The sequence below is a fragment of the Leopardus geoffroyi genome, chromosome B1 (assembly GCF_018350155.1).
Source record: "Leopardus geoffroyi isolate Oge1 chromosome B1, O.geoffroyi_Oge1_pat1.0, whole genome shotgun sequence".
Taxonomy (NCBI): Eukaryota; Metazoa; Chordata; class Mammalia; order Carnivora; family Felidae; genus Leopardus; species Leopardus geoffroyi.
Genome location: NC_059327.1, coordinates 201,188,888 through 201,215,995, shown reverse-complemented (window position 1 = coordinate 201,215,995; position 27,108 = coordinate 201,188,888). Strand labels below are relative to the sequence as shown.

General features: G+C 51.5%; 2 protein-coding genes and 1 long non-coding RNA gene across 8 annotated transcripts; 1 reads left to right on the top strand and 2 right to left on the bottom strand.

The window, feature by feature from the left end:
- Positions 1-696: 696 nt before the first annotated feature.
- LOC123596207 (putative MORF4 family-associated protein 1-like protein UPP) lies at positions 697-2,854 on the bottom strand. The gene is made up of 2 exons (XM_045474625.1): positions 2,352-2,854; positions 697-1,400 (listed from the first exon to the last, which is right to left on the bottom strand). The coding sequence occupies exon 1, from the start codon at positions 2,700-2,702 to the stop codon at positions 2,367-2,369; it is 336 nt and encodes a 111-aa protein (XP_045330581.1). The 5' UTR covers positions 2,703-2,854; the 3' UTR covers positions 697-1,400; positions 2,352-2,366.
- LOC123596206 (putative MORF4 family-associated protein 1-like protein UPP) lies at positions 697-14,490 on the bottom strand. 3 transcript variants are annotated; one of them, XR_006711594.1, is made up of 3 exons: positions 13,917-14,490; positions 13,484-13,608; positions 12,028-12,822 (listed from the first exon to the last, which is right to left on the bottom strand). XR_006711594.1 is itself a non-coding variant. In XM_045474622.1 (2 exons), exon 1 carries the CDS (start codon positions 14,265-14,267, stop codon positions 13,932-13,934), a length of 336 nt encoding a protein of 111 aa, XP_045330578.1. In that variant the 5' UTR covers positions 14,268-14,481; the 3' UTR covers positions 697-1,400; positions 13,917-13,931. The 3 variants fall into 3 exon arrangements, 2 of the variants coding, with proteins under 2 accessions (XP_045330578.1, XP_045330579.1); XM_045474622.1 differs by lacking the exons at positions 12,028-12,822; positions 13,484-13,608 and adding an exon at positions 697-1,400 and having other exon boundaries at positions 13,917-14,481; XM_045474623.1 differs by lacking the exon at positions 13,484-13,608 and having other exon boundaries at positions 13,917-14,489.
- On the top strand, positions 2,990-26,701 carry LOC123596208. 4 transcript variants are annotated; one of them, XR_006711595.1, is made up of 5 exons: positions 2,990-3,329; positions 19,355-19,576; positions 20,174-20,232; positions 25,026-25,175; positions 26,573-26,701. It is a non-coding gene; the product is annotated as an uncharacterized LOC123596208 (long non-coding RNA). The 4 variants fall into 4 exon arrangements; XR_006711596.1 differs by having other exon boundaries at positions 2,991-3,116; XR_006711598.1 differs by lacking the exon at positions 2,990-3,329 and adding an exon at positions 14,566-14,651.
- The last annotated feature ends 407 nt before the right edge of the window (positions 26,702-27,108 follow it).

The window sequence follows — 27,108 nt, the reverse complement described above, 5'->3', positions numbered from 1 at the left end:
GCCTGCCGTCGTCTCCCATGATACCTGGGCCACACGCTGGTCCTCACCTCTTTGCCCTGCTCGCTCCACCTACCTACAGGATACTCCTTCCCTAGGTGCCCTCGCGTATATTCCACACGACCTGTCTTTGCTCAAACGTCTTCGTATGTGTCATCTGACCATCCTATATAAACAGAAAGCCTCCCCCGCACCTAATCCCCACTTCTGTGTTTTCTACAGAAATTACCACTACCCAACACACACACGTTTTTTTCGTGCCTTACAACGATGAGGCACTGTTCTAAGCTACAAATATCAGACCCAAGTGGATAAGCACTCTGTTGACGGATGTACCCACAGCATCTGCGGACACTCAACTTACGTGGTTAACCAAAGACCAGCACCGGGGGCACTGGACTGCGATTGTATGTTTACAGAGCTGTCTCAACCTGAGATCATCTCTTCTGGAAATTGTGAGTGTCCAGCAGAGTCTAACGTGACACATGGTCACAGCGAAAGTTAAGTGACTGAATGAGCTTCAGCTCCCTGGAGGCAGAGGCCAGACCAAATGCTTTCACGAGGCCCCTTCCCGCTCTGGCTTCTCTCCCTGCAGATCAAACCTCCCTCTGGCCCACAGGCTTTGAATCAGAAGCACTGGACCTCCCAAATCAGAAGCACTGGATCTCCATCTGAAAATGATGACAATCAAAGAGAAACTTTCATGGTGAAAAAAATTTATTTATCTCACCTTTTCCCAGCCAAGTCAATGGCTTTGGTAGTTTGCACAAAGATTCCAAAAACTGGCTTTCAATGCTTGTTTTCCAGGCAAACGAACTTTATCACAAGCTAGAGCCCTGCTCTCAGTTCCTGTGAGCTCTGCTCTGAGGACCTCGGCCAGAGGTCCTCTAAGCCTGGAAGATGCTCCCTGCTATCAGTTTGGGGCCCACCCCGGTCAGCGCCAGGCTGTCCTCCCCAAACCCTCCAAGCCATGCAAATATCACGTGCAGTTGTGGCAGAGAAGCTCCTGAAATGCCTGACTAGATCAAAAAAGTTTATCTCAGAGTCAGCCAAGACTCACAGTACCTAGATCTCATCCTTTAGTCTAGGTTGCTCACCAGACACGTTACACGATGTGTACCAGTTTACAGGCCACAGAAAAATTACATTTCTGAAAGAAAAGAAACAACCAAACAAAGAAAATGAAAAGAACGCAGCTCTCCTGCTCCGAGCTGATGGACTGCAGAATCCCAAAACACAGACATCACCACTCTCCGTGCCCAACAGCCCCCGATCTCACCGGGGGCCCTCTCAATCTGATCCAAAGCGGTGGTGTCCACATCCCTGAAGGGGGTCTGGCTTCTTGCTTCAGCAACTGCAGCCAAGTAGCGTCTTCTCTCTTGCAGAACTCCGACCTCAAGTTTCTTTCATGGGTTCCCCAAATTCCAGGAAGCATTAAAAAAAAAAAAAAAAAAGCGCAAAAAAATGTTATTTTGGAACTTTAAAAAACACAGTAACATCACAGTAACGAATATGACCACACAGCAGCTTACAATCTAGACCCTATTCCTTTACGTTAAGAGTACTTACCTATAAGCTGTGTTTTTGAAACGGAATTCACCTAATAATCATAATCATACCCACATATGTAATACTGAAACCATTTCCCCAGAATGATGCTGGAGATTTAGTGTTTAACATAGTGAAAGTATAGAAAAATAAGGGAGAGAAAACCAAACATTCTCGATTACAGCCTCTCCAAGCAGTCAGTCTAGAGTAAGAGTGGGGAAATCAACAGTCACAATTGAAATTCTAAGACTCGCATATCCGGAGTCAAACGAACTCAATCAACCACCCGTGCAAAATGCTGTGAGGTCTCGGGGCCTGGATGGCTCAGTCGGTTAAGCTACCGGCTCAGACCAGGATCTCACCGTTTATGAGTTCCAGCCCCACGTCCCGCTCGGCACTGACAGCACAGAACCTGCTTAGGATTCTCTCTCTCTCTGGCTCCCCATCACATACTTTCTCTCTCTCAAAATAAACAAATACAAATTTAAAAAATTTGGAAGCGCTCCAATATCACAGCACCTGCAAGTTTCCGTCCTGTACTTGGTTTCACGCTTCTCTAACTGGCTCCCTCGTCCTTCGTTCGCCCGACGGCCTACGCTTTCACCCCAGGCCCCGCCTGCCTGCAACTGCTTTACTACAAATGATCGTCACGTTTCACAACAACGTACTAACTGCTTTCTTCTGATTGCCAACGTAAAAGCGCGACCCTGTGTCTGCCCCCCACCCCGTTCCCCCTCCGCCCGGCCGTGCACTCCCAGGCGGGGCGGCGCGAGCCCCTCTCGGGCGCGCAGCCGCCCGACACCTACCCGGGCCCGCGTCCTTCAGGAGAAGCCGCAGCTGTCGATCTGGCCGTGGAGCTCCACGATCCTCCGCCCCATCCGCGCCACCTCGGCGGCCTTCCTCTCCGCCTTCTCGTACAGCTTCAGCACCCGCTCCTCCGCCTCGCCGCTCCCGCAGCGGCCCTGGCCCACGGCGCCCTCCACCGAGTCCACCTCGCGCTGCAGCCGGTCCAGCAGGATCCCCACCTCCAGCAGCTTCAGGCGGGCCCGCAGGTGCGCGCGCACGTGCTCGCGCTCGAGGGCGGCGCGCGCGGGGCTCCGGGGGCGGTCGCGGGGCTGCTCGGGCGCCCGCCGCTCGTCCGCGCCCTCGGGCCACATCGCGCCGCCGCCGCCCGGCCGACCCCGCGGGCCGCTCACCGAAGCCAGGACGCCGGCCGGCCGGCCGCGAGCGCCAGGTGCGGGGCCGAGTTCGGCGGGAGCGCCTCCGTGACGAGCAACAGGTTCCCCCAACTTGGCGCAGCAGAGACGGCGTCCAAAATGGAGCCCCAGCCGTCTGCCAGAGCTGTGCTCACGTGCGGCCCTTTTACGACACGAGGGAGCTCCTTTGCGGCCGCGCGGCCCCGGCGCCGCGCTCCGCCCGCGGTCCGTAGGTCCCGGCACGCCGAGGGCGCAGGGCTGGGTCCTGAGGCTCGGCGGTGTAGACGTCGGCCTCTTTGCGCCCGTGTGGCGCGCAGCGCGGTCCGGGGAGGGCGCTGACTGCGTTGTACTCTTAGCTGCTTAACGTTCTCAGTCGTGAGTAGCCGAATTGGGTCGGCACTGCTAGAATCCTTTAGTGCAGCGGGCTACGGGGTGGCGTGCTGAGCGTCAGGGGTTTGGGTCTGGGCCGTCCCGCCCCGGCCGCCACCCGTCCTGGCCTCCCGGGAGGTGGCTGTCCCCGACGCTCCCTGCCTGGCCCTGCTCTCCATGCCGCCCAGCCCAGCCTCCGCCCGGATTTTTGCTCGAAGCGTAGGTTTCATTCTGCCTTGCGTTTTGCTTCCAAGTCTGCGCCTCGCTTTACCCGGACTGTAGTGTACGTCTGGGCGCACACTGTTTACTCAGCCCCGCCTGGCGCGCAGTGTGTCCTTGGGTGGTAATTCTGCAGAACTGATTCTTCATCAGATCATATAAGCCCGTCCTTAAGACTATAGACCCTGGGGGCAGGTTCTTGGTTCAGCTTCCCCACAGCCCTCACCTGCCGTGGCACACAGCAAGAGCTCAATAAATGTTGCTTTAACGTTATTTCCCAACATTTTTTACACTGTTTTTTTTTTTTTTTTTTTTAATTGAAGCGTAGTTGACACACGATGTTTCAGGTGTATAAAGTAGTGATTTGGCAGCTCTATACGTTATGGAATGTTAACTACAAGTGTGGTTAATGTATTGACAGATATTTTAATTTTTTCTTTTTTAAAGTTTATTTTGAGAGAACGAGACAAGAGCAAGCGGGGGAGGGGCAGAGAAAGGGAGAGCTTGATGTGGGGCTCAAACTCACAAACTGAGATCATGACCTGAGCTGAAATCTATGGTCAGTTGTTTCATTTAATTTTTTTTTAACGTTTATTTTTTTTTGAGACAGACAGAGCATGAATAGGGGGAGGGGTCAGAGAGAGAGGGAGACACAGAATCAGCATCAGGCTCCAGGTTCTGAGCTCTCAGCACAGAGCCCGATGCGGGGCTCGAACTCACCGACTACGAGATCACGACCTGAGCCGAAGTCGAATGCTTAACCGACTGAGCCACCCAGGCGCCCCTATAGTCGGTTGTTTTAACTCACCTAGCCACACAGGTGCCTCTTAACATTTTAATCATTGACCTCACCTCCTAGCCAGAGAAAATTCTACTTTATAACTTAAAGGGTTTATGGGGGGGACATGTGATTAGATGTGTGCCCGAATAATCCCCCTTTTGCCATATAATGTAACATAATCACAGGACTAATACCAGGTATCACAGCTCATGAGGACCCGTATTAAAATTCTGCCTACCACAGGCTTCTAGGGATCTGAAGGGCATGATCTCACAGCAGCCAGATATGACCAAAGTAGCAGCAATTAGGCCTAGAGAGCTAAACATAAGAATTGCTTGGCTTTTGGTACATGAATGGAATGGAATAAAATACAGAGAAAACCCACTAAGTTTTGGAGGCAGCCATGTTAGCAAAAATGCTGCCAGCTTGGATGAAGAAAGACTAAGACTCTCCAAAATGTAGAAAGGTTTCCTGGCTCCCAATTTTTCTACTAGCAGAAAGCAGGCTCAGTAGCCAAAACTGACGTATTTTTCAATTCCCTCCTCCGAAGTGGCCAAGGAGTGTGATGGAAAAGGAAGAACGCGACCCACTCGGAGAGCCCAGACAAGTGTGCAGAACAATGAAGAAGGGCGGGGTTAGCAAACTACAGCCCTTGAACAAAGAATGCTTTTCACATATCTAAAGAGTTGTTAAAAACACACACACACACACACACACAAAACTGACCCACAAAGCCTAAAAAAGTGAATAATCTGGCCGTTTACCAAAAAACGTGTGCCAGTGCCTGCACTAGTGAACTGTTTTTAGGTTCAGGACCAAGGCCTAATCAAGGAATATTCCTTATCCTTAACAGTGAGAGACCAGACAGTATTTGCCTACAGCACATCAACATTGCTGTAAGTCATCAACTGCTGTAATTCGTCCTTACATAGGGACGCTATCCTGTCTCGTCACCGCTGCGTTTGTCTCTGTGCGGGTGCTCTAGATTACATGTTCGTGTTCGCCCCAAATTCATACGTCAAAATCCAAGTCCCCATTTAAATGGTATGTGGGGGCGGGGCCTTCGGGAGGTAATTAGGCCTTGAGGGTGGAGCCCCTGTGATTTGATGAGTGCCCTTCAAAGCGGAGGCCCCAGAGAGTCGAAGTGTGCTAACGTGGTTGGGCCGTCTTCACTCTGGTCTCTGCTACGAGAACAGGCTGGCTTCTCTTATTGGTCTCAGGAAGAAGAGGGGAGGAACACTTGACCAAGGTGCCCTAGACAGGCCCAGCTTAGGTCAGCCGGCACCACAGACACATTACTTAGCCAGTCTGGATCACCCAAGTCCCAGCCAAGGTGCAGGCCCTTGAGGAATGTTTATTGTCACTGGGACCTAGGGTGGTTTATGCAGCAAAAGCTAATGGGTCCATTCGATGTGAAGCCTGTCTAGGTTAGATTATGGTCCCAGATAAATTAAAATGCCAAACTCTTTTCCTCCATATTTTTACTCCATCCAGTTTTGATTGGAGGAATCTCACTCAGATGTCCAGATGTTCTGGTTTTTTTTTTGTTTTTTTTTTTTTCTTTAGAAACTTGGGCCTGGGGTGCCTCGCGGGCTCAGTCAGCAGAGTGTCGACTCTTGATCTTGGGGTCCTGAGTTTAAGTCCCACATTATGCATAGCATCTACTAAAAAAAAAAACCACTTTAGAAACTCGGGCCTGGAGTATCTTCTTCAGGAAGTGGTATTCAGCCCCTTTGCACCTCCGAAGCTTCTTCCATATCCCGTGTTCACTCTGAACCCGTCTCTTCTGTGTCTTGTTTTTCGTGATATCACAGCACCAGACTTACAAATTCTAGAAAATATAAATCGGTCATCACTACAGCCGCTTTTAGTATCACTCCCATATGTAAAAATGATGTTTCCAAAACTTGTACGTTTTACAAGCAAGATCACGCTGCTGCTGCTGCCATTTGCAGACTGCATTACGCTACATCAGAGAGAGGGATAGAATTGACAGAAGAGAAAGGAAAAAGTCCCGGATTCCTTCTTTTCCCAGTGCGATCCGTTCCCAGATTGATCCACAATCTGTGAACCCAAAACCCACTTGGGAAAGGTCTTCCATCAAGTGATGATTATTGCACGGTGAGTCTGTTTCACATAGCCAGCAACAGAGCGACTTGTAAAGAGAATTTATTTCTATCAGAGTGAATGTAAGTTCCAGTCACCATTTAACACTTCTCGTCCACGACAACTGGCCAAAGCACAGATGTGTGAGTGGACAAAACCTTCCAGATGACCCCAGTCGCCACCTGACTGCAGCTTCATGAGACACCCTGAGCTTGAACTGCCCGTCTGGGTTGCTCCCAAATTCCTGACCCACAGGAAGAGCAAGAAATAAATGGCTGTTGTTTTAAGCCACGAAGTTTTGAAGAGATTGTGTACATAACAGCAGATCACTTGAGGAGGTGCTGGTCTCTGGAAACGGTTACTCCTGAGACACAGCGTCAAACGTGGGCATGAGTGTGGCACTGGGCAGTGGGCAGGGGCTGGGAAGATGTTGAAGAGACAGAGAAAGCTGAGGCTCTAGTGAAGGTTTTCAGTGAAGGCTGAAAACACAGTGAGGATTCTGGAGGAAAGGGGATCTTTGTTACACAGCAGCAGAGAACCTGACAATCTACAGAAAACGTGTACCTAATGAACTGAATGGCCAAACTAAGGACATGTGAGGGCAGTGTTCGTAGTAGAACGTAAGAGGAAGAAACAGCTGTTAAATACAAAAGAGCCAGCAGTTGGTTGAGCGTCCAACTCTTGATTTTGGCTCAGGTCATGGCCCCAGGGTCATGGGATCAAGCCCTGCACTGGGCTCTGTGCTGAGCATGGAACCTGCTTGAGATTCTCTCTCCCTCTGCCCCTCTCCCCCACTCATATGCACGTGCTCTCTCTCTAAAAATAAAAGATAAGAGAGCCAGGACTTGCTGGGTTTGCTGGGTTCTCATTCCCAGCCTCTCTGGATGGCAAACAGTGCTACCATTTAGGAAGGGCTCCGAACAGAGCTCAAATCCACGCTGCTGTCAGGAGAATATGGTTTAAAGATGAGACCCAAAAGCACGACTAGAAATCCTCCGTTAAAACCTCAGGAAGATTTATGGTGTTACCTCGTAGAGCCTTTCAGACACACAAAAGGCCTTCTGAGGATCTTGAAGGCACGCCTCCTGCATCTTCTCTTGCAAACGACAGGATCTCTAAGAATCTGAAGGACACTGTCCCTGCAAATACCACTGGAAGCCCAACGTAGAGTGAGGTAGAGTGAGTTTTGTGGATGTGGCTTTCATGGGTATGTTAATCGCGAATAAATGAGAAGCACTGTTTCAAAAGGAAGCACATCAGTTTGAGTTGAAGACATACCATAGAAAATGAAAAGGGGATCTTGGAACCCCAAATTTCTGCAGGCAAGAAGCAACCGGGAGAAACTACTCGGATTCAGTCCCGAGCTACATCTGAAAAAAGGAAAGATGGTTCAGAGGTTGGGACCGAGGGCCCAGAGGGTGGAGCCAGATTCCCAGAGAATTGTTCCCAGAGAGTAAGACTGGGCCCTGATGGAGGAACTGGGAACAGAGCCCTGCTGCATCTCAGAACTGCTGCAGACTGGTGATGGCCACTTGCCGTTTCCCCTCTTTTGGGTCATGTCTGTAGCCATTGGGCGATGCTGGTCCCACCACGGTGGGTGTACGGGGCAGACGGTGCATCTCACCAGTGTGCAGCCTGCACATGGAGAAGCAGTTGTCAGGGGCTGTCCCTGGGGAGCCTCTCCCATCCTTGGGTCTGATCTCGATGACCAGACCCTGGACCTTGGGCCTCAGCCTGCTGACATAATGCAGTAAGACTTGGAGGCTCTTAGGGAAAAGTGTGAGTGTGGGTTTCCATAGGGAGGAGCGTCACTGCTGTGGCCAGAGGGACAGGCTGCATTCTCCAAAGATGGCCACCACGGCATTTCTGGTCCCACGTGCTCTTCTAGAACCTTGCCACGTCCCTATCAAGGGGAGGAATCTACGTCCCCTGTCTTGGAATCTGGATGGGCCTTTGTGGCCACCTAAGAGAGTATGGCCCAAGTGATGCTATGACTCCCGGGACCAGCTGAAAACAAAAGACACTGCAGCTTCTGCGTGGCTCTCCTGCTACATGCAGTTTTGGAGTCCTAAGGTCTCAAGAAATCCAACTACCCAAAGCCACCACAACTGGAGAGACCACTGGAAGAGAGCCAAGGAGATGCCCCAGGAGCCCAGCTTTTTGGTTTTCTGAGTCCAGGCACCAGACATTGAAGGGAAGAAGCATTTGAGAAGAATCCAACCCCAGCCTCCACCTGACAGCCCAAAATGCTGAGCTGAGTCCTCCAAATTCTTGACCTACTCAATTTTAATACATGTGTTTTTTTATTTGAGAGAGAGAGAGAGAGCATGCACACATGCAGGGAGGGGCAGAGGGAGAAGGAGACAGAGAATCCCAAGCAGGCTCCAAACTCAGTGTGGAGCCCAATGCAGGGCTCGATCTCACAACCCTGGATTATGACCCCGTCCTCCGAAACCAGGAGTTGGATGCTCAGCCGACTAAGACACTCAGGGGCCCAGACCTATTCGATTTTAGATTTGTTATGTAGCAAGAGATCACCACGACAGAGTGCAAGAGGCTGCAGTTTGGTGAAGGCTTGAAGTACCTTCTGCCACAAAGCTGAGTCCGTTTTCTCTGGCTGTGGAGCTCATTACCAACTTGGCGGCTTGAAAAAACACGCCGATGATCTCACACTTTTGAAGGCAGAAGTCCAGCATGGCGCGAGTCTCTGCTGGTGTCAGCTGGGCTACATTCCTTGCTGGAGGCCCCGGGGAAGAAACCATGCTGAAGCTCCTTCAGGTTGTTGGCAGAATCCAGTTGCTTGGGTTTGGAGGACCGGGTTCCTGTTTCCTTGACACGTGGCTGCCTCCATCTTTAGGCCAGCGACGTGCACGGAATCCTTCTTGTGCTTTAAATTGCCTGGATTTCCTCTTAAGCTCCAGCTCTCTGCTTTGAAGGGTCAGTCCATAGGCTTACACGGGACCCACGTGGCGAATTACGTCTGCAAAGTCCCTTTGGCCTTGTAATATAGCGCGTTCGTGGAAGCAGCACCGTGTGCGGAGATCGCGAGAGCCAAAATTCTGATAACGGAACTTGAACTTGAAGAACCCCAGGCAATCGGGCATTGGTTTTGCTCTGCCTAACCTGCTAGTGACCCGCCACCCACGTAACTCAATAGTCAAACACCGCGGTGTGTGACCTGGAACAGAGGGAGGAGCAACACGGGCACGAAGCGCCACGTGATCGAGGAAGCCCGTTCTTCCAGCTCCTTGGGACATAGGAAGCCCCTCGGTGTGGACCGCCTCCCCTCTAAACGCTCCTGACTTCGTTGAAAGCAAATCTCGAGTGGCAGCATCTCCATCCCGCACGTCTTAGGGAGTCCCCGTTTCCCTCTTCGTGTTCATCCGCTGTATGAAAAAGTTTTGTTACAGAGGATTTTCTTACCCCCTCAGCTTCCCATTACCCCCCAGGCTGGGTGGAGGAGGGCAGCTTTGTCAGGGTGGAGGGGGCAGCTTTGTCAAGGGACTGTGAAGGAGCTCAGGTTTCCCAGGGGTCCAGGAGAGCGGGCGGCACTGAAGGAGGAGTCAAGGGGCAGAAGGGGCAGGGAAGCAAGATGACGGGCAGAGTCGGCCAGCAGAGCACGGAATCCAGATGTCCATCTGGCACAGACTCAGTGAAGACAACACGTGCCAGCAACCCAGGGTCTCTGAATGGTCAAGGCACGGCGGGGCTGTTACTTGTAGATGGACTGTACCTGCCCACCCACGGCTTCACTCAGACGGGTAACCAAGTGCTTTCAGGGCGGGGGTGCGGTGGGGAATGGCAGGGGGCTAACCCAAGTGCACGAGGAATTCTGACCTGTGAGTAAAAGCGCCGTGGATGTGGGAACAGGCTCACCAAAGCTACCACTGGAGCAGAAAGCAGAAAAATGGTACACGGCTCTCGCAACCAGAAAGCTGGGACCCCATTCTTATCTGTGTTTCCGGTCATCACCCCCGGAAGTACTTGGAAGGGGTTCATAGGAACATTGGTGCATGAACCTGTATCGTTCCGTCAGGTATTTCGTAGAAAAACTGGGTTGATCCAGGAGATGGGCTGCCGAGAAGACACAGGCGGCCTAGAAGGCGGCAGAGCCCAGCGTGGGGGGCAGAGCATCCTAAGACAGACCACAGCGGGAGCCCCTCAGCTGGGCTGGAGGTGGCCTGGCACAGAGCTCAGGACTCTGGCTGGGGAGGGAAGGCGAGGAGGGGATCCGGGCAGGGGCAGGGGGGGTGTGCACTGGGCTGCAGATGGCAGGCGCTCCCCAGGGAAATGATGGCAGTGCTGTACCTCCTTGCTCCCTGGCTTGAGAAACCTCAGGAGGGAAGAATTCTTGGGGTGTCCCATGCTTCTGGTCGGTTACCAGAGGCCACAGAACCCCTCGGTTCCGCGAAGGATGGAAAAAGGCTTTGCAGCAGTGAGCGCAGAGAGGGCCGGGGTGGGGGAGGGGGGGTCTGGCCATGTTTCCCACAGCTGGAGAGGGCACCCCCTCCCCGCGTGCGGCCACCAGCACAGGACACGCCTTCCCGTCAGCCGGCTTAAGAAGGGAAGACCCTGCCTTGAACCTGCGCCTGTCCATCCACGTTTTTCAGGAGTTCTGTGTACACACAGTTTCCACTTCTTACCTGCTTCAGGCTGGACTCTGTCCCACCTCTCAGCTGCAGTGGGGCTATTCGGGCAAGGACAGGAGCCCTCAACAGGCAGCACAAGGCCGGTGCGGCTGGAGGAAACTCCAGCGGCGGCAGGAGGCGGCCAGACAGCGCAGGGGCCAGGTCATGCGGGTCTACCGCCTCGGGAAGCCTTGCTAGGTCAAGGGCAGGAAGCGACTCTCCTCCGGAGCATCTCCCCTCCCCTTCTCCGGAACCTGTGCCTCCACCCAGTGGGGCTGACCGGCTGACTGATCCCTTTGCCGGCTGCCCACAAGCAGTCCGACAGCACCCTCTCCTGGCTCCACTTGCCACCGACCCTCCAATCCGCTTGGAGCCCGCATCAGGGACTCGGTTCTCACTGCAACAGGCTCCTGATCTCCGGCCCCCCCCAGCCACCGTCTCCAGCCAGAAGACGGCAGGCAGGACCCGGGGAAAGCACAAATCTCCTGTCCTCCTCCCGGGTGCCTGCTCTGCTCCAACCTTCGGTCCTCCATTCAGTTCGCTGCTCAAATGCTGCCTCCTTGGGAGGCCGGACTTCCCTGGCCTAAAACAGCTCACACCTCTGACCCTGCTTGGACTTTTCTTCAGAACATGGGGCACAGCTGGACAACAGGGCACAGGTTTACTTGCTTGTTGTCCGCCTCATCCACCAGAAGGAGGTTAAGGGCAAGACACTGTCCCCCTTTCCTGTTCTGTTCCAGAATACCTGGCATGAAACTGAGCACGCTGTATCTGCAGTGTTTTGTCGTAGGTCTTCTCCGCCACGTCTCATCTCTGTGTTCCCAGTTCAGGCCGTGGAGCGCATGATGCAAGGATGTCGAACAGATGCACTTCCAGGCCGGAGCCTGGACAAGCAGATTCCATGAGGAACCTTTCCTGCTGTAAGAACCGTGCTTGCTGACCTGCCCTTCCCAACTGTGGGTTTATGGAGCGCCTTCTGAGCCACAAGGAGTTTACTGCATTTGATGACGAGGATAGCACGGCACACAAGATAACCCTGAGAAACGTCTTTTATTATCTGTTTCCTGGCAAAGTTGCAGGGCTTTGGTTTATTTGGCCAAACTTACAAATGCTTATTACATACGTTGTTTTAACCTCAAATCGACGGGGGTGGGGGGGGTGGGGGTGGGGGGGTGGGGGTGTGTGGGGGTGTGTGTGCTATTCAAATGAGCGTAACCAGACAATTAACAGCCCATGAAATGGTGCTGGCCCTGTTCAGTTTAAGGCCACAGCTCCTTTCTGGGACCATTAAGGCACATCCCTCTTTCCAGGCCTCAGAGAGCCGGAAATGCACTACCGAGAGCTGTCCGTGAGGCTGAACCTTAAGCCAGACCACAAACAAAATGTAAGAACACAACCACAAATCAGACTCTGCCGGGTTGTCCAAGCTCTCCCAAGAGTTCACGTTACATGCGCCAAATACTGCGACTTAATTTCAGAGGGAAGCCTTGTTGGTGTCACAGAGAAATGACAAGTTCTGAACTTGTCACCACCACTTCCCATCCCTCTTCTGGTGGCACTTTCCAGCGAAGCAGGCGCAACTCCTTCAGCAACTCCGCTCTTTGACAACTGACACGGTGTCTTCCTCGGCCCAGACTTTCCAGCAGTGATTAGGTCACATGAGAGATAGTCCAATGCCCAGAAACAGAAAAATGTAAAACATCGAGAAATTCCAAGCATAAAAACATGACCACCTCATCAGTTTACAATCTAGACTCAAACTGCTTTCAGAACCTTTCCCCAGTAAAAGTTCTTCGCAGAACTAAATACATTTGGCAACCTATCACCACACAGTGGTCACCACACAGACTAACATGCGGATTTAACAGTATACGTAGAAACGACGTCTACAGAAAAACAGAAGTGAGAACAACAGGTTCTCGGGTTTCAGCTTTTCCAGGGCGTCAGCGGACCGGTCACCCAGAGTCTGACGGTGAACCTATTGGACAATTGGGAGAAATTTATTATCAAGACGTTGCCTGTGAGAATCGTAGAGCTCTCGATCGACAACCACTCTGTTCAAGGTCTGGCACTCAAGAGATCTGGCCAAACTCTAGCATGGCTTCCCCATCTTAAGGCTGTGACCCCAGCCCTCCCTCAAGTGCCTGCGAGGGGTGGGGGGAAGCTCAAAGTTGCTGGGAAAATTTACTGTTTGTTCCAGCCAAAACCTACCGATAGGCAGAGAAGCACTAAGACCCCCTCTTAGAGTAGCTACCTTATGGAAAGTTTGCCCTTATAAAGGCTCTCTGCGTGCTCTGAAACGTAAATGTACTACCCAAAACTGTCTCCTCAAGGACGGGAAAGCCATCTCTTTGGCCTCCCATTCTCCGCAGGGGTGTAGGGAGATAGGGTGCCCGAAAGGTTCAGCTGGCACCTGTGCGCCCGTCACAAAGATGAGAGTTTGCTTCTCTCAATACGCTCCAATTAGCACATCCAGATGGCCTCGTCACACGGACCAAAGCCCTCTTTTGACCCTTCAGTGCCTTTCCCCCCGGCACAATCCCATCTTTAAAAAGTCCGGCGCCGGGAAGCTGACTTCAGTTCTCGCTGGATTATCTCCCCTGCTGCAATAGTTACCACTCAATAAGATCCATCCTTACCGCTTCGACTAGCGTCCGGCTTTCTCTCTGACACCTGTAAGAGTCCACTGTCCTGGGATAAACCGTGAAATTGCGCATGCAGAATGCCGCTTCTCGCAGAAAAGGGTCAAGCGAAACGCTCCACACTCCCGGCAAAATTTTGAAATCTTCAGTACTGGTCTTCCGTTTCACACTTTAAAATTCTCCTCTCCTCCCCCGTAGTTTGCTTTATGGCCTAGGGTTTCCTTGGTTCCCGCCCCCCGCCCCCAGCCAGTAGGCAGCCCCACACCTCTTCTTGTTCTACTTGCTACCAATAACCTTCACGTGTCATGTTTAAGAACGCCAAATCACTTCACCAACCTACAAGCCCGACCCTCGGGGCCTGCCCCCCACCCCGTTCCCCCTCCCCGGCGCGCAGCCCCCGCCCCCCCCCCCCCTCCCCGCCGACACCTACCCGCGCCCGCGTCCTTCAGGAGAAGCCGCAGCTGTCGATCTGGCCGTGGAGCTCCACGATCCTCCGCCCCATCCGCGCCACCTCGGCGGCCTTCCTCTCCGCCTTCTCGTACAGCTTCAGCACCCGCTCCTCCGCCTCGCCGCTCCCGCAGCGGCCCTGGCCCACGGCGCCCTCCACCGAGTCCACCTCGCGCTGCAGCCGGTCCAGCAGGATCCCCACCTCCAGCAGCTTCAGGCGGGCCCGCAGGTGCGCGCGCACGTGCTCGCGCTCGAGGGCGGCGCGCGCGGGGCTCCGGGGGCGGTCGCGGGGCTGCTCGGGCGCCCGCCGCTCGTCCGCGCCCTCGGGCCACATCGCGCCGCCGCCGCCCGGCCGACCCCGCGGGCCGCTCACCGAAGCCAGGACGCCGGCCGGCCGGCCGCGAGCGCCAGGTGCGGGGCCGAGCTCGGCGAGCGGCGGGCTCGGAGTTTTGTCTCCTCTTAAACAAAACTTTCCCCCAACTTCTCCCCTTAAAGAGCGAAAGCCACGTCCCACTTGGCCTCCCCGCCGCCCACCAGCGCCCGGCGCCCTCGCAGCCCCTTTCGCGACAGAGCCAGAAGCCCTTTACGGCCACGCCCCCTGGGTTCCCCGGCCGCGTGCTTGGGGGGTGGCGCGCGCGCACGCGCGCAGTTGTGCACCTTCGCCTCCCCCCGGTCGTGGCTCTTCTCTGTCGAGGACCTGGGGTCAGGTCTTCAGGAGGTAGGGGTTTCGCGGCATAGGTTTTAACCCTTGCAAAAATGAGTTTTCGGCCCCAGAGATGCACTTTCCTGGAACACCGGGCTGCAGTCGGTCCCCCACCGCCCTCACTTTGTCCCCACACTGCTCTCAAGGCCTGCCACCCAGCAGGGTTTCGATAATTTTTTTTCCCTTACACTATCTGGGGGGGGGGGGGGGGACGGGGGAGGCGATAAGTGGGTGACTTTATGTTCTAGGCCTGTGGCCCCCGGGACGGGCTAAAAGGAAAGACTGGGGGATCCTGCCTGCCTGAGTGCTGCCTGTTTGGGACTGAACTTTCCAGTGATCAGATGGAGCGAGTAGGTCCACTTCTGAAAGCTCTCAGGGTTATTCAAAGGATTAGGGGGGAAATGGCGTCAAGGCCCATTGCAGACTTGATGAAACCATCGGACAGTGGCAAATGGTATTGTTAGTAGACCGTGTGTCCCTGGTGGTTGTGGGCAAAGCGCTGGAATTAGATCCCGGATTTGGACCCCAGCTTCCTGATATGCTGGCTGGGAGACTTTGGGCAAATCTCAAGCCTGAAAAGGACCGCTGGTGCTGAGTTGCAAGCGGCCGGGTGCAAGGACAAGAGAGAGGCACGGAGGAACTAAGGGTGGCCCCCAGCTGGCAGCCAGCAGGGAAGCAGGGACCTCAGTCCTACAACAGGAAAGAACTGTATTCTGCCCACACCGTGAATGAGCTTGGAAGTAGTTCCTTCCTAGGGCCTCCTGGTAAGTCACCCGACCCCTTGATTTTGTTCTTGCCAGACCCAGAGCAGAGAAACCTGCTAAGGTCTGACATTCAGAACGCTGATAATAAATTGTATTGATTTGAGCCCCTAGACTTGTGGTAGTTTCTTATAGCATCAGTAGAAAACTAGTGTCGGAGAGGCCTGGTTGTGAGTGGGGCTTGGAACTTAGTCCACAGGACGTTTACATGAAGTTAGGAAGAAGTCAGTCGTGAGCCTAAGGATGGGGGAAAGTGGATAAAGATCCTTCAGGACTTGTCACAACCTTATTATCCTTGGAGCTCTGGAGTCTCTCCCCGCCCCCCGCCCGGCCAGGATAAGCGTTGAAAATATCTTCTCCCAGCTGAGGGTTGACTATTTTTTTGAAAATAGACTTTATGTTTGAGAACAGTTTTAGGTATATAGAAAAATAGAGAAGATAGCAACAGAGAGTGCGGGCTTAACTTCCCACTCTGATTAAGGTTCCTTTGATAAACATAAGATTTTAGTTTAAAAAATATTTTGGGGCTGGGGCGCCTGAGTGGCTCAGTCAAACGTCCGACTTCGGCTCAGGTCATGATCTCGCGGTTCGTGAGTTCGAACCCTGCATCGGGCTCTGTGCTGACAGCTCAGAGCCTGGAGCCCGCTTTGGATTCTGTGTCTCCCTCTGTCTGCCCCTCTGCCGCTTGCACTCTGTCTCTCACATTGTCTCAAAAATAAATAAACGTTAAAAAAAATTTTAAGGGGCGCCTGGGTGGCGCAGTCGGTTAAGCGACTGACTTCAGCCGGGTCACGATCTCGCGGTCTGTGAGTTCGAGTCCCGCGTCAGGCTCTGGGCTGATGGCTCAGAGCCTGGAGCCTGTTTCCGATTCTGTGTCTCCCTCTCTCTCTGCCCCTCCCCCGTTCATGCTCTGTCTCTCTCTGTCCCAAAAATAAATAAACGTTGAAAAAAAAATTAAAAAAAAAATTTTAAAACATATCTTGGGGCACCTGGGTGGCTCAGTCGGTTAAGCGTCCGACCTTGGCTCAGGTCATGATGTCACGGTTCATGGGTTGGAACTCCAAGTCAGGCTCCGTGGTAACAGCTCGGAGCCTGGAGCCTGCTTTGGATTCTGTGTCTTCCTCTCTGTCTGCCCCTCCCCTGCTAGTGCTCTGTCTCTCTCTCTGAAAAATAAACACTAAAAAAAAATTTTAGAATAAAATACAAAATCTTTTAAACGTGGGGTGCCTGCGTGCCTCCGTCATTTGAGTATCTGCTCCTGATTTTGGCTCAGGTCATGATCCCAGGATGGTAGGATCAGCCTTGTGTCCGGCTCCGTGCTGGTAGCATGGAGCCTGCTTGGGATTCTCTTCTCTCTCTCTCTCTCTCTCTCTCTGCTCCTCTCCTGCTCACATGCTTTCTCTCTCAAAATAAATAAACATTAAAAGAAAAAAATTATTTTTTAACGTTTATTCACTTTTGAGAGAAAGAGAGAGACAGAGCATGAGCAGGGAAGGGGCAGAGGGAGGGAGACACAGAATCCGAAGCAGGTTCCAGGCTCCGAGCTGTCAGCACAGAGCCCGACGCGGGGCTCGAACTCACAAACCGTGAGATCATGACCTGAGTCGAAGTCGGACGCTTAACCGACTGAGCCCCGCAGGCTGAATGCTCTAGTGTTTAAAACAAATTTGAGGCGAAATTCATGTAATGTATAACTAAATCTCCATAAAGTGTACAATTCAGTGATATTTCGTGTATTCACAGTGTTATACTACCGCCAGCTTTCTCTAGTTCTAAAATTTATTCAATGCTCCCCCAGTGCCCCTCAGTGATCGCCCCACAGCCTCCCTCCCCTCACCCCCTGGCCACCATCAATCTCCCTTCTGTCTCCACGGATTTGCCTGTTCTTGGTATATCATACGCACTCCTCTGCTGAGGCTTCCACGATATACCACAGAATGGGTGAGTTTAAACAACAGAGATGTATTTTCTCATAGTTCGGGAGGCTGGAAGTCCACGGTCAAGGTGTTGGCAGATTTGGGTTCTTCTGGGCCTCTGTCCCTGGCTCGCACGCAAATGGCCACCTCGCCACTGTGTCCTAGCCTGGTCTTTTCTTTCTATAAGGACACCAGTCCTGTTGGCTTAGTATTCCACCCCTGTGACCTCATTCACCTTTATTACTTCTTTAAAGGCTACTATGATCTGAATGTTGTGTCCGCCCCACCCACCCCTGCCAAATTCGTATGTTGAAATCCTAAGGCCCGATGTGATGGTGTTAGAAGGGGGGCCTTAGGGAGGGCTTAGGTCATGACGGTGGAGCCCCCCCTGCCTGGGATTAATGCTCTTATAAAAGAGACCCCCACGGTACTCCCCAAAGCCTTGGCCTTCTCCTTGTGCCCTGTGAGGGCTCAGCAAGAAGTCCCCGGCTGCTATCAACCAGGAAGAGAGCCCTCACCAGAGTTCAGCCATGTGGGTGTCTTGATCTTGGATTTACAGCCATTTTTGTTTCTAGAAACCTTGCTAACCTCTACTACGAGTGCTGATGATTTATCTTTATATTATTTCAAATCTACGAACTGTGAGAAATAAATTTCTGTTGCTTATAAGCACCCCCCAATCTGTGGTATTTTGTCACGACAGCTACAATGGACTAAAACAAAGGTCCTGTCTCCGAACACAGTCACGATGGGGATTAGGACGTCAGCATATAAATTTGGGGGAACACAGTTTGGTCCATCACATCATATAAAAGGAATAGTGGCGCCTGGGTGGCTCAGCTGGTTAAGCCTCTGACTTCGGCGGAGGTCGTGATCTCACGGTTTGTGAGTTTGAGCCCCACGTCGGGCTCAGTGCTGACAGCTCAGAGCCCGGAGCCTGCTTCCGATTCTGTGTCTCCCTCTCTCTCTCTCTCTGCCCCTCCCCCACTTGTGCTCTGTCTCTCCCTCTCAAAAATAAACAAACATTAAAATAAATAAATATATAAAAGGGATCATACAGAGGCACTGGCTGGCTCGGTGGGAAGAGTATGCGATTCTTTTTTTTTTTTTTTTTTTTTAATTTTTTTTAACGTTTATTTATTTTTGAGACAGAGAGAGACAGAGCATGAATGGGGGAGGGCCAGAGACAGAGGGAGACACAGAATCTGAAACAGGCTCCAGGCTCTAGGCTGTCAGCACAGAGCCCGATGCGGGGCTCGAACTCACGGACCGTGAGATCACGACCTGAGCCGAAGTCGGACGCTTAACCGACTAAGCCACCCAGGCGCCCCAAGAGCATGCGATTCTTAATCTTGGGGTGATGAGTTAGAGCTCCACGTTGGTGTAGAGATTTACTAAAAAAAAAAATAAATAAATAAACTTAAGAAAAAAAAAAAGAATGCTACACTGTGTGGCCTTTTGTGTCTGGGTTTTTTTTTCACTTTGCATAATATTTTCGAGCTTCATCCAAGTTGTAGCATGTATCAGCACTTGATTCCTTGTTCGGGCCAAAAAGTATTTCACGAACATGCCACAATTCATTTATCTGTTCATCCATTGGTGGCCACTGGCGGTGTCTCTACCCTTTGGCTAGTATGAGTGATGCTGCTCCAAACACCCTTGTACAAGTTAATATTTTAATTTTGATGAAGACAAAATATCAAGGTTTCCTTTTATGCTTCCCCCCCGCCCCCCGGTTTTATTTTAAGAAATGCTTGGGGCGCCTGGGTGGCCCAGTCGGTTGAGCATCCGACTTGATCCGTCATGATCTCACGGTTCGTGGGTTCGAGCCCCGCGTTGGGCTCTGTGCTGACAGCTCAGAGCCCGGAGCCTGCTTCCCATTCTGTGTCTCCCTCTCTCTCTGCCCCTCCTCTGCTCCTACTCAGTCTCTCTCTCTCTCTCTCTCTCTCAAAAATAAATAAACATTAAAACAAATTTAAGAAAAGAAGAAATCCTTGACCACCCTTTTCTGCTGGTTCTGACTTTGAATTCCTTGTTTAAGTTTCACCAGGACAACCAGACCTACCTGATGAGACTTCTTCGATGCACTGGGCCAATTTGGAAAAGAATCAGAACGCCTTCTGTTGCGCTGATCAAAGGAACACCAAGGATTGCCAACAGTCACCAGAAGCCCGATGGGACAAGGAAAGATTCTCTCCTTGAGACTTCAGAGGGAGCATGGCCCTGCCGACACCTTCGTTTCTGATTTCTATCCTCTTGAACTGTGAGAATGGATTTAAGCCACTCAAGCCACCGCTTTAAGCCACTTGGTTTGTGGCAATTACAGTATTCTTAGGAAAATAATACACCAAGCGGCACCTGGGGGGCTCAGTGGGTTGAGTGTCCAACTTCGGCTCAGGTCGTGATCTTGTGGTTTGTGAGTTCGAGCCCTGCATCGGGCTCTGGGCTGACAGCCCGGAGCCTGGAGCCTGCTTCGGATTCTGTGTCTCCCTCTCTCTCTCTGCCCCTCCCCTGCTCATGCTCTGTCTCTCAAAAATGAATAAACTTTAAAAAAATTAAGAAAAAATAAGACACCATTAAAAAACTGTTTTGATCCTATTACAAATGGCATATTTTATTATTATTTTTTGAGAGGTAGGTTTTTTTAAGTTTATTTATTTTGTGAGGGTCGAGGGAGGGGCAGAGAGAGAGAGAGAGAGAACCCCAGCGTGGGGCTGGGTCTCATGAATTGTGACATCATGATCTGAACCCAAATCAAGAGTTGGAGGCTGAACCAGCCAGGCACTCCAGAGGTAGTTGGGTTTAATTTTTATTTACTTATTTTTAAAATTGAGGTATAAATAACACAGTGTTCTATTAGTTTCAGGTGTACAAAATAGTGATTCAACAATTGTGTACATTACTCAGGTGGCCATCACGGTAAGTGTGCTCATTAATCCCCTTCATGTAATCCCCCCATCCCCCCCCCACCCACCCACCTGCCCTCTGGCAACCACCAGTTTGTTCTCTGTAGTGGAGAGTCTGTTTTTTGTCTCTTTTTCCTTTGTTCGTTTGTTTTGTTTTGTTTCTTCAATTCCGCATATGAGCGAAATCAACTGGTAGCTGTCTTTCTCTGGCTGGCTTACTTCGCTTAGCATAATACACTCAAGTTCCATCCCCGTTGTTGCAAATGGCAAGACTTCATTCTTTTTTATGGCTGAGTAATATTCCATGTGTATGCCTGCCACATCCTCTTTATCCATTTATCTATGCACGGACTAGAGGACACCTTTTGGAAAATGCATTTTCTCTTCCTGGTGCACGGAAGCACTGCTGACTTTCATGTTTCGATTTCGCTTCTAGACACCTTGCTAAGCTCTCCTACTAATACTAACAACTGAGATTCTTTCAAACCGATGATGTTTAGAAAACCATCATTAGAGGGGCACCTGGGTGGCTCAGTTGGTTAGGCGTCCGACTCTTGATTTTGACTCAGGTCATGATCTCACGGTTCGTAAGTTTGAGCCCTGTGTCCGCTCTGTGCTGACAGCTTGGAGTCTGCTTGGGATTCTCTCTCTCTCAAAATAAGTGAATAAACTTAAAAAAAAAAAAAAAAAACAACTATTATTAGGGGCGCCTGGGTGGCTCAGTCGGTTGGGCGGCTGACTTCGGCTCAGGTCATGATCTCGCAGCTCGTGGGTTCGAGCCCCGCGTTGGGCTCTGTGCTGACAGCTCGGAGCATGGAGCCTGCTTTGAGTTCTGTGTCTCCCTCTCTCTCTGCACTTCCCCCGCTCTCACTCTGTGTCTCTTTCTCTCTCAAAAATAAATAAACGTTAAAAAAAAAAAACTATCATGAGAATATAATGGTTAATAGCTGTGGTAGTTTAAAAAACATGCCCACAAGTTTTTTGCTTCTTTTCTCCTCATGGTTCTGCCCCTTGGCTAGTTATGAGTTATAGACAGAGACTATACTGGGGGAGTTGTCTCACAAGGTCATCTTTATTTGTACAAATAAGAAGATTGTGAAGAATAATTTCCAGAGCCTGACTCCCTATTAGGGTTTGGGATGAATATCCGGAGGGGAGTTTTAACGTTATAATGAAATGGAGGTAACTGTCGGGCACTTCTGGCACTTTCTGATCCTCTGAGCAGTTGTCTTTTTTAAATGTTTCTTTCTCGGGGCGCCTGGGTGGCTCAGTCGGTTGAGCATCCGACTTCGGCTCAGGTCATGATCTCGCGGTCCGTGAGTTCGAGCCCCGCGTCGGGCTCTGGGCTGGTGGCTCAGAGCCTGAGGCCTGCTTCCGATTCTGTGTCTCCCTCTCTCTCTGACCCTCCCCCGTTCATGCTCTGTCTCTCTCTCTGTCTCAAAAATAAATAAACATTAAAAAAAAAATGTTTCTTTCTCTGTTCCATCAGTTAGTTTGTTTCTAAAGGGTAAGATTGACTGTTGGGCAGAAGCTTCTGCTAGAAGTTTCCTGAGTTTGGGGGAGGGGGTCAGACCTGTGACAGAACTCGATTACCCTCCGGGACTGTGGACGGGGTTGCTGCTAACAAACAAAACAGGAGAAGTGATGGCATAGCGCCAGTGACCGTGAGCTGTAGAAGGACCGTGCCTTTCATCTGTGGTCCTCTGGCTGGGAGAACTCCCTTGGGGGATGCCAGCTGCCCCGTCTTGAGCCTCCCCAAGGGCAGCACACAGCGTGTCTGTGTCGAGGCCACGGGCAGGAGTGCACAACGCCCGGCTGAGCCCATTTAGCCCCTCCTGGTCTCCGTCTCCAGGAGGAGCTCCTTGGGGAGGCTCTTGACTTCTACCCTCCTGGGCCACAGATGAAATATGTACCCTTCCAGGGGAGGGCAGCTTCCGAAGCCTGTTTCCTGCTGCTGCAGGGTGCAGGGCTCAGGAATTCTGACAGAGGTTGAGCAACCACGGGGTTCAGCACACCCTGCTTGGAATTTCTTTGCCAGTATAATTTCTTCAAAACCCCAGGATGTTTCCTGTCCGTTTACTTGCAGTCAGTTCCACTGTGCGTGTAATTACAGCCACCAGTCTGGTGAAGACTAGTTTTTTTTTTTTTTTTTTGTAAACGGGTCTCTGTGCTATGTCCTTCCCCTAGCCTCTCGACTCAGTGGTGCCCAAGTGGAGCCAGTGGCTTTGATAGGAAGGTGACAGTCGTAATTTGGTCTTCACCGCTTGGCTGGCACCTGCTACCTAGGGAAGAACCTTTAGAGAAAGAACATGTTTGAGAGAGACTTTAGGGCCTCAGGCTTGTCTCATCTGTAAGATGGCTTCTTCTGGAGACAACGCTTGTCTTTTTAAGAAAAGTTAATTTATGGGGCGCCTGGGTGGCGCAGTCGGTTAAGCGTCCGACTTCAGCCAGGTCACGATCTCGCGGTCCGGGAGTTCGAGCCCCGCGTCAGGCTCTGGGCTGATGGCTCAGAGCCTGGAGCCTGTTTCCGATTCTGTGGCTCCCTCTCTCTCTGCCCCTCCCCCGTTCATGCTCTGTCTCTCTCTGTCCCAAAAATAAATAAATGTTGAAAAAAAAATTAAAAAAAAAAAAAAGAAAAGTTAATTTATACATATATATGTAATTTTTAAATTTTTATTTGAGAGAGAAAGAGAGCGCGAGCGGGGGAGGGGCAGAAAGAGAGTAAGAGAGAGAGAACTCCACGCAGACTCCGCACCATCAGCACAGAGCCCAATGCAGGGCTCGAACTCACAAACTTTGAGATCATGACCTGAGCCTAAACCAAGAGTCAGACACTCAATGACTGAGCCTCACGCCCAATGTGGGGCTTGAACCCAGGACCCCAAGATCAAGAGTCTCATGCTCTACTGACTGAGCCAGCCAGGCACCCCTGGAGTCATCTCTTTTTTTTTTTTTCCAACGTTTATTTTTGGGACAGAGAGAGACAGAGCATGAACGGGGGAGGGGCAGAGAGAGAGGGAGACACAGAATGGGAAACAGGCTCCAGGCTCTGAGCCATCAGCCCAGAGCTGGACGCGGGGCTCGAACTCACAGACCGCCAGATCGTGACCTGGCTGAAGTCGGACGCTTAACCGACTGCACCACCCAGGCGCCCCTGGAGTCATCTCTTAAAACTGTTTCAGTTTGGGATGCAGAAACCCCTGCCATTTGTTTGTTTGTTTGTTTGGTTGGTTGAAGATTTTCTTTTTTTTTTTCCCTATATGAAATTTATTGTCAAATTGGTTTCCATACAACACCCAGTGCTCATCCCAAAAGGTGCCCTCCTCAATACCCATCACCCACCCTCCCCTCCCTCCCACCCCCCATCAACCCTCAGTTTGTTCTCAGTTTTTAAGAGTCTCTTATGCTTTGGCTCTCTCCTACTCTAACCTCTTTTTTTTTTTTTCCTTCCCCTCCCCCATGGGTTTCTGGTAAGTTTCTCAGGATCCACATAAGAGTGAAACCATATGGTGTCTGTCTTTCTCTGTATGGCTTATTTCACTTAGCATCACACTCTCCAGTTCCATCCGCGTTGCTACAAAGGGCCACATTTCGTTCTTTCTCATTGCCACGTAGTACTCCATTGTGTATATAAACCACAATTTCTTCGTCCATTCATCAGTTAACCCCTGCCATTTTCAACCCCAAATGACCAGTAGTGGTGGCCTCTCAGGTCTCCTTCAAAGAAGCTACTGTAGGAAGCACACTTCACAACCTCCGGCTGCCACTTCTTTGGTTCTGCCATGGTGGTCATGCCAAGGCCATGCCCATCTGCCCTCAGCCTACACTCAGGACTAAATTTACCATGCTGGGGGCGCCTGGCTGGCTCCGACCCTAAGTGCAACTCTTAATCTCGGGGTTGTAAATTTCAGCCCCACACGGGATGGAGAGATTACTTTAAAAAACATCTTTGAATTTACTATGCTCATCACCCCATCTGTCCCATTGATGAACCTAGTAGAAATCAGCCTAGGGCGCTATTCTTAGGACAAGTTTCCCATAATGCTCTCCAGCTCAGACACTCTTCTGGTCCTGTAGGAACTGGTGAGCCATTGCCTGGCTCCCTGCCCTCCGCCCCACCCTTACCCATTGCCAGCCTGTCCCCAGAGAACTCTGCCACATGGTCCTCAGGCCCGTGAAGGGAAAGCTGCTCGTTCCTCTCGTGCCTCCGTCAGGATTTGGGGCCGGCCTTCTCCCCTGGCCATTGTCACGGCACTCCTCGTCCTTCCTCTTGTCTAAAGCGGCGTTCCTTTAGAGGGCTTGCTGCTCATCCGACCGCCCTCTCCGCCTCCCCACCGTTGCCACCCTCCAACCGCTCTCCCCCATCGAATCCCCCTCGTTCGTTGTACACTTCGGCACCCAGCTCCTGGCTCCTTTCCACCCCGTGTCCTGCCGTCATCCTGGGGAAGGTCCGTGGCCATCCCACACCGGGGCCCCCACGCCCTCCTCACATCTGATGGGCTCCTTGATGTCCCTTGGCTGCTCACTCCCGGGGGTGACTTGGGGTTTGTTATTGCCCCAAACCGGCTCCAAATCCTTGCCCAGCCCTCCTCCTTTCTGACCATGTCCCCATCCTCCTGGGTGACATGTGTACTATAGTCTCCAACACCTTTTTTTTTTTAAACTCACCGACCCGTCAATTCACATTAACAGCGGCTTTCTCCTGCTCTGCATTTCTGCACTTATCCCTTCAGTGTTTACCATTCACTGCTCTGACAATGTCCTCGTCAAAACCCTAATCTTTTATTCCTTGTTTCCTTCCCCCAGCTTTACCCCAGTATGGAAACCGCAGCCCTTGATCAGCTGAGTGCCGCTAGGAACCACCGCCAAGAGGCTGCAGGAAAGCCCAGGGCTTGGGGGAGTCTAGTCGCAGCTGGCGGTAAAGAAATGTCTTCCAAGGGGCAAAGAATAATATGGGTGAGTTTGGGAATAATGGATAACAATGGAACAGAGGGTTCTGTGAATCATGGGGTTTGAGGAAGGAGGGATGGGGTATAAACAGGAGAAAGGAACCACAGAGAATTATGGGGATCAGGAAAGGAGAAAACAGAACTGACCAGGGGGAGCCCTAGCTTTTTCAGAGCAGCACTAAAGCAAGCTCTGGATGGATTGATCTAACTGGCCAGTGTCAACCAGGTAACAGCTCTGCGTTTATCTTTGGAAGATGGTGGAAACTCAGACCGCTCCATAGTTATCTGCTCCCTGGAAGGGGGAGGGTTCCAGGACCAGGGACTTGGATTTGGGGCTGTTTCACCTTGGAGTTGTTTGAGGGCAGGGCAAGGTGAACAGCTACAAATGAGTGAGAAAGAAGATTGTTGTTTGGACAATGAATGCCCTGAGCAAGTGGGAGGGATGTGATGACAAACGAGGATATAAGCCTAGAAAGAAGGAAGGACGACCCTTCCATCAAAACAGGGGAGAGGAAGAGCTGTCGGTTAGCGTAGGTCATGTCATCTTGACAACCCCCGAATCTCAGCGCTTGGAACAATACGGGTCTTCTCCTTTGTGCTACATGTTCATCATCGGTTGGCAGGGGAACTGCTCTTATTGAAGGAACATAGGCTGATGATCCACCACCATCTTGGATGCTGCTTGTCCCTGTGCCACAGACAGAACCCTGGGGGGTCTCTTGTTGGAGGTTCAGGCTTGGATTAGACATGTGCTGCTTTCCTCGCAGCTCATTGACCAGGGTTAGTCTCTCACACTGTCCCTCTTCCTCCTTCCCATACCCTCCCTCCCTCCCCCCCCCCCCCCCCAAGCACAAGAGGGCTGGGAAGTCCAGTTCCACTGCGTGCCTGGAAGGTGGATACTTGGAATGTACTTGGTGGTGAATAGCACGAATGATCCCTACAGCATTTTGTCCCAGATGAGCTTTAGTTCTAGAGGTCACACAGAATGCCCGTGCTGGAAATCACCCCAGACAAGCCAGTACGTGCCCAAGATCACACAGAGAGCAGTAGCAGGATGGCTGGGAGCCAGATCTCCTGTTTCCCAGCCCCTCTGTTCCGTGGTAGCTTGGACTCCAGGGTTTTATCTTCAGCAAGTTTAAGAACTCTTTGGAGTGTCTTCCCTTCACTTGGAGTCATTAAAAAAAAAAAAGAAAAAAAGCTTTCCACTTTATTTTCAAAGTCAGCTCTACACCCAACGTGGGGTCTGAACTCACGACCCCGAGATGAAGAGTCACAAGCTCTACGAACTGAACCAGCCAGGGGCCCCCGGAGTCATTTTTGTGGATGCTCGTCCAAGTGTTGATTGCATCCTTGGCTATTGTCGGTCCTACCACGTCATTAGAATTAAATTTGCTTTCTTCCCAGGGGTCACGTCAGCTGATGAAACAGCTGGATGCAGAAGTCTCTGCGGGACCTAGTGGTCTTCCCAGCCTGATTCTTACCAAGTGTGAGACCAGCGGATTGTGAAGTTTGCATACTTTGCCTCCATTTCTTTTCTTTTTTTTCTTTTCTTTTCTCTTCTCTTCTCTTTTCTTTTCTCCCTCCCTCCCTCCCTCCCTCCTTCCTTCCTTTCAAGTAGGCTTCACACCGTCCAGCAGGGAGCCCAACGCAGGGCTTGAACTCATGAGCCTGAGATCATTATCTCCGCTGAGATCAAGAGTCCGATGCTTAACTGACTGAGCCACCCAGGGGCCCCTACTTTGCCTCCATTTCTCATCAGAGCTTCTGTTACATACCACCTTGTCTGTCTCCTCTCCAGACCACCATGCTCCTGTAGCCCCCACGTTTCTTTCTGTGATAGCATTTTGATATAAAAGGACACTTGTAGGGGCACCTAGGTGGCTCAGTAGGTTAAGTGTCCGATTTCGGCTCAAGTCATGACCTCATGGTTTGTGAGTTTG

Bases quoted from the DNA above. Each gene is read 5' to 3' on its own strand.
- LOC123596207 (XM_045474625.1), bottom strand. From the start codon at position 2,702: ATGTGGCCCGAGGGCGCGGACGAGCGGCGGGCGCCCGAGCAGCCCCGC.
- LOC123596206 (XM_045474623.1), bottom strand. From the start codon at position 14,267: ATGTGGCCCGAGGGCGCGGACGAGCGGCGGGCGCCCGAGCAGCCCCGC.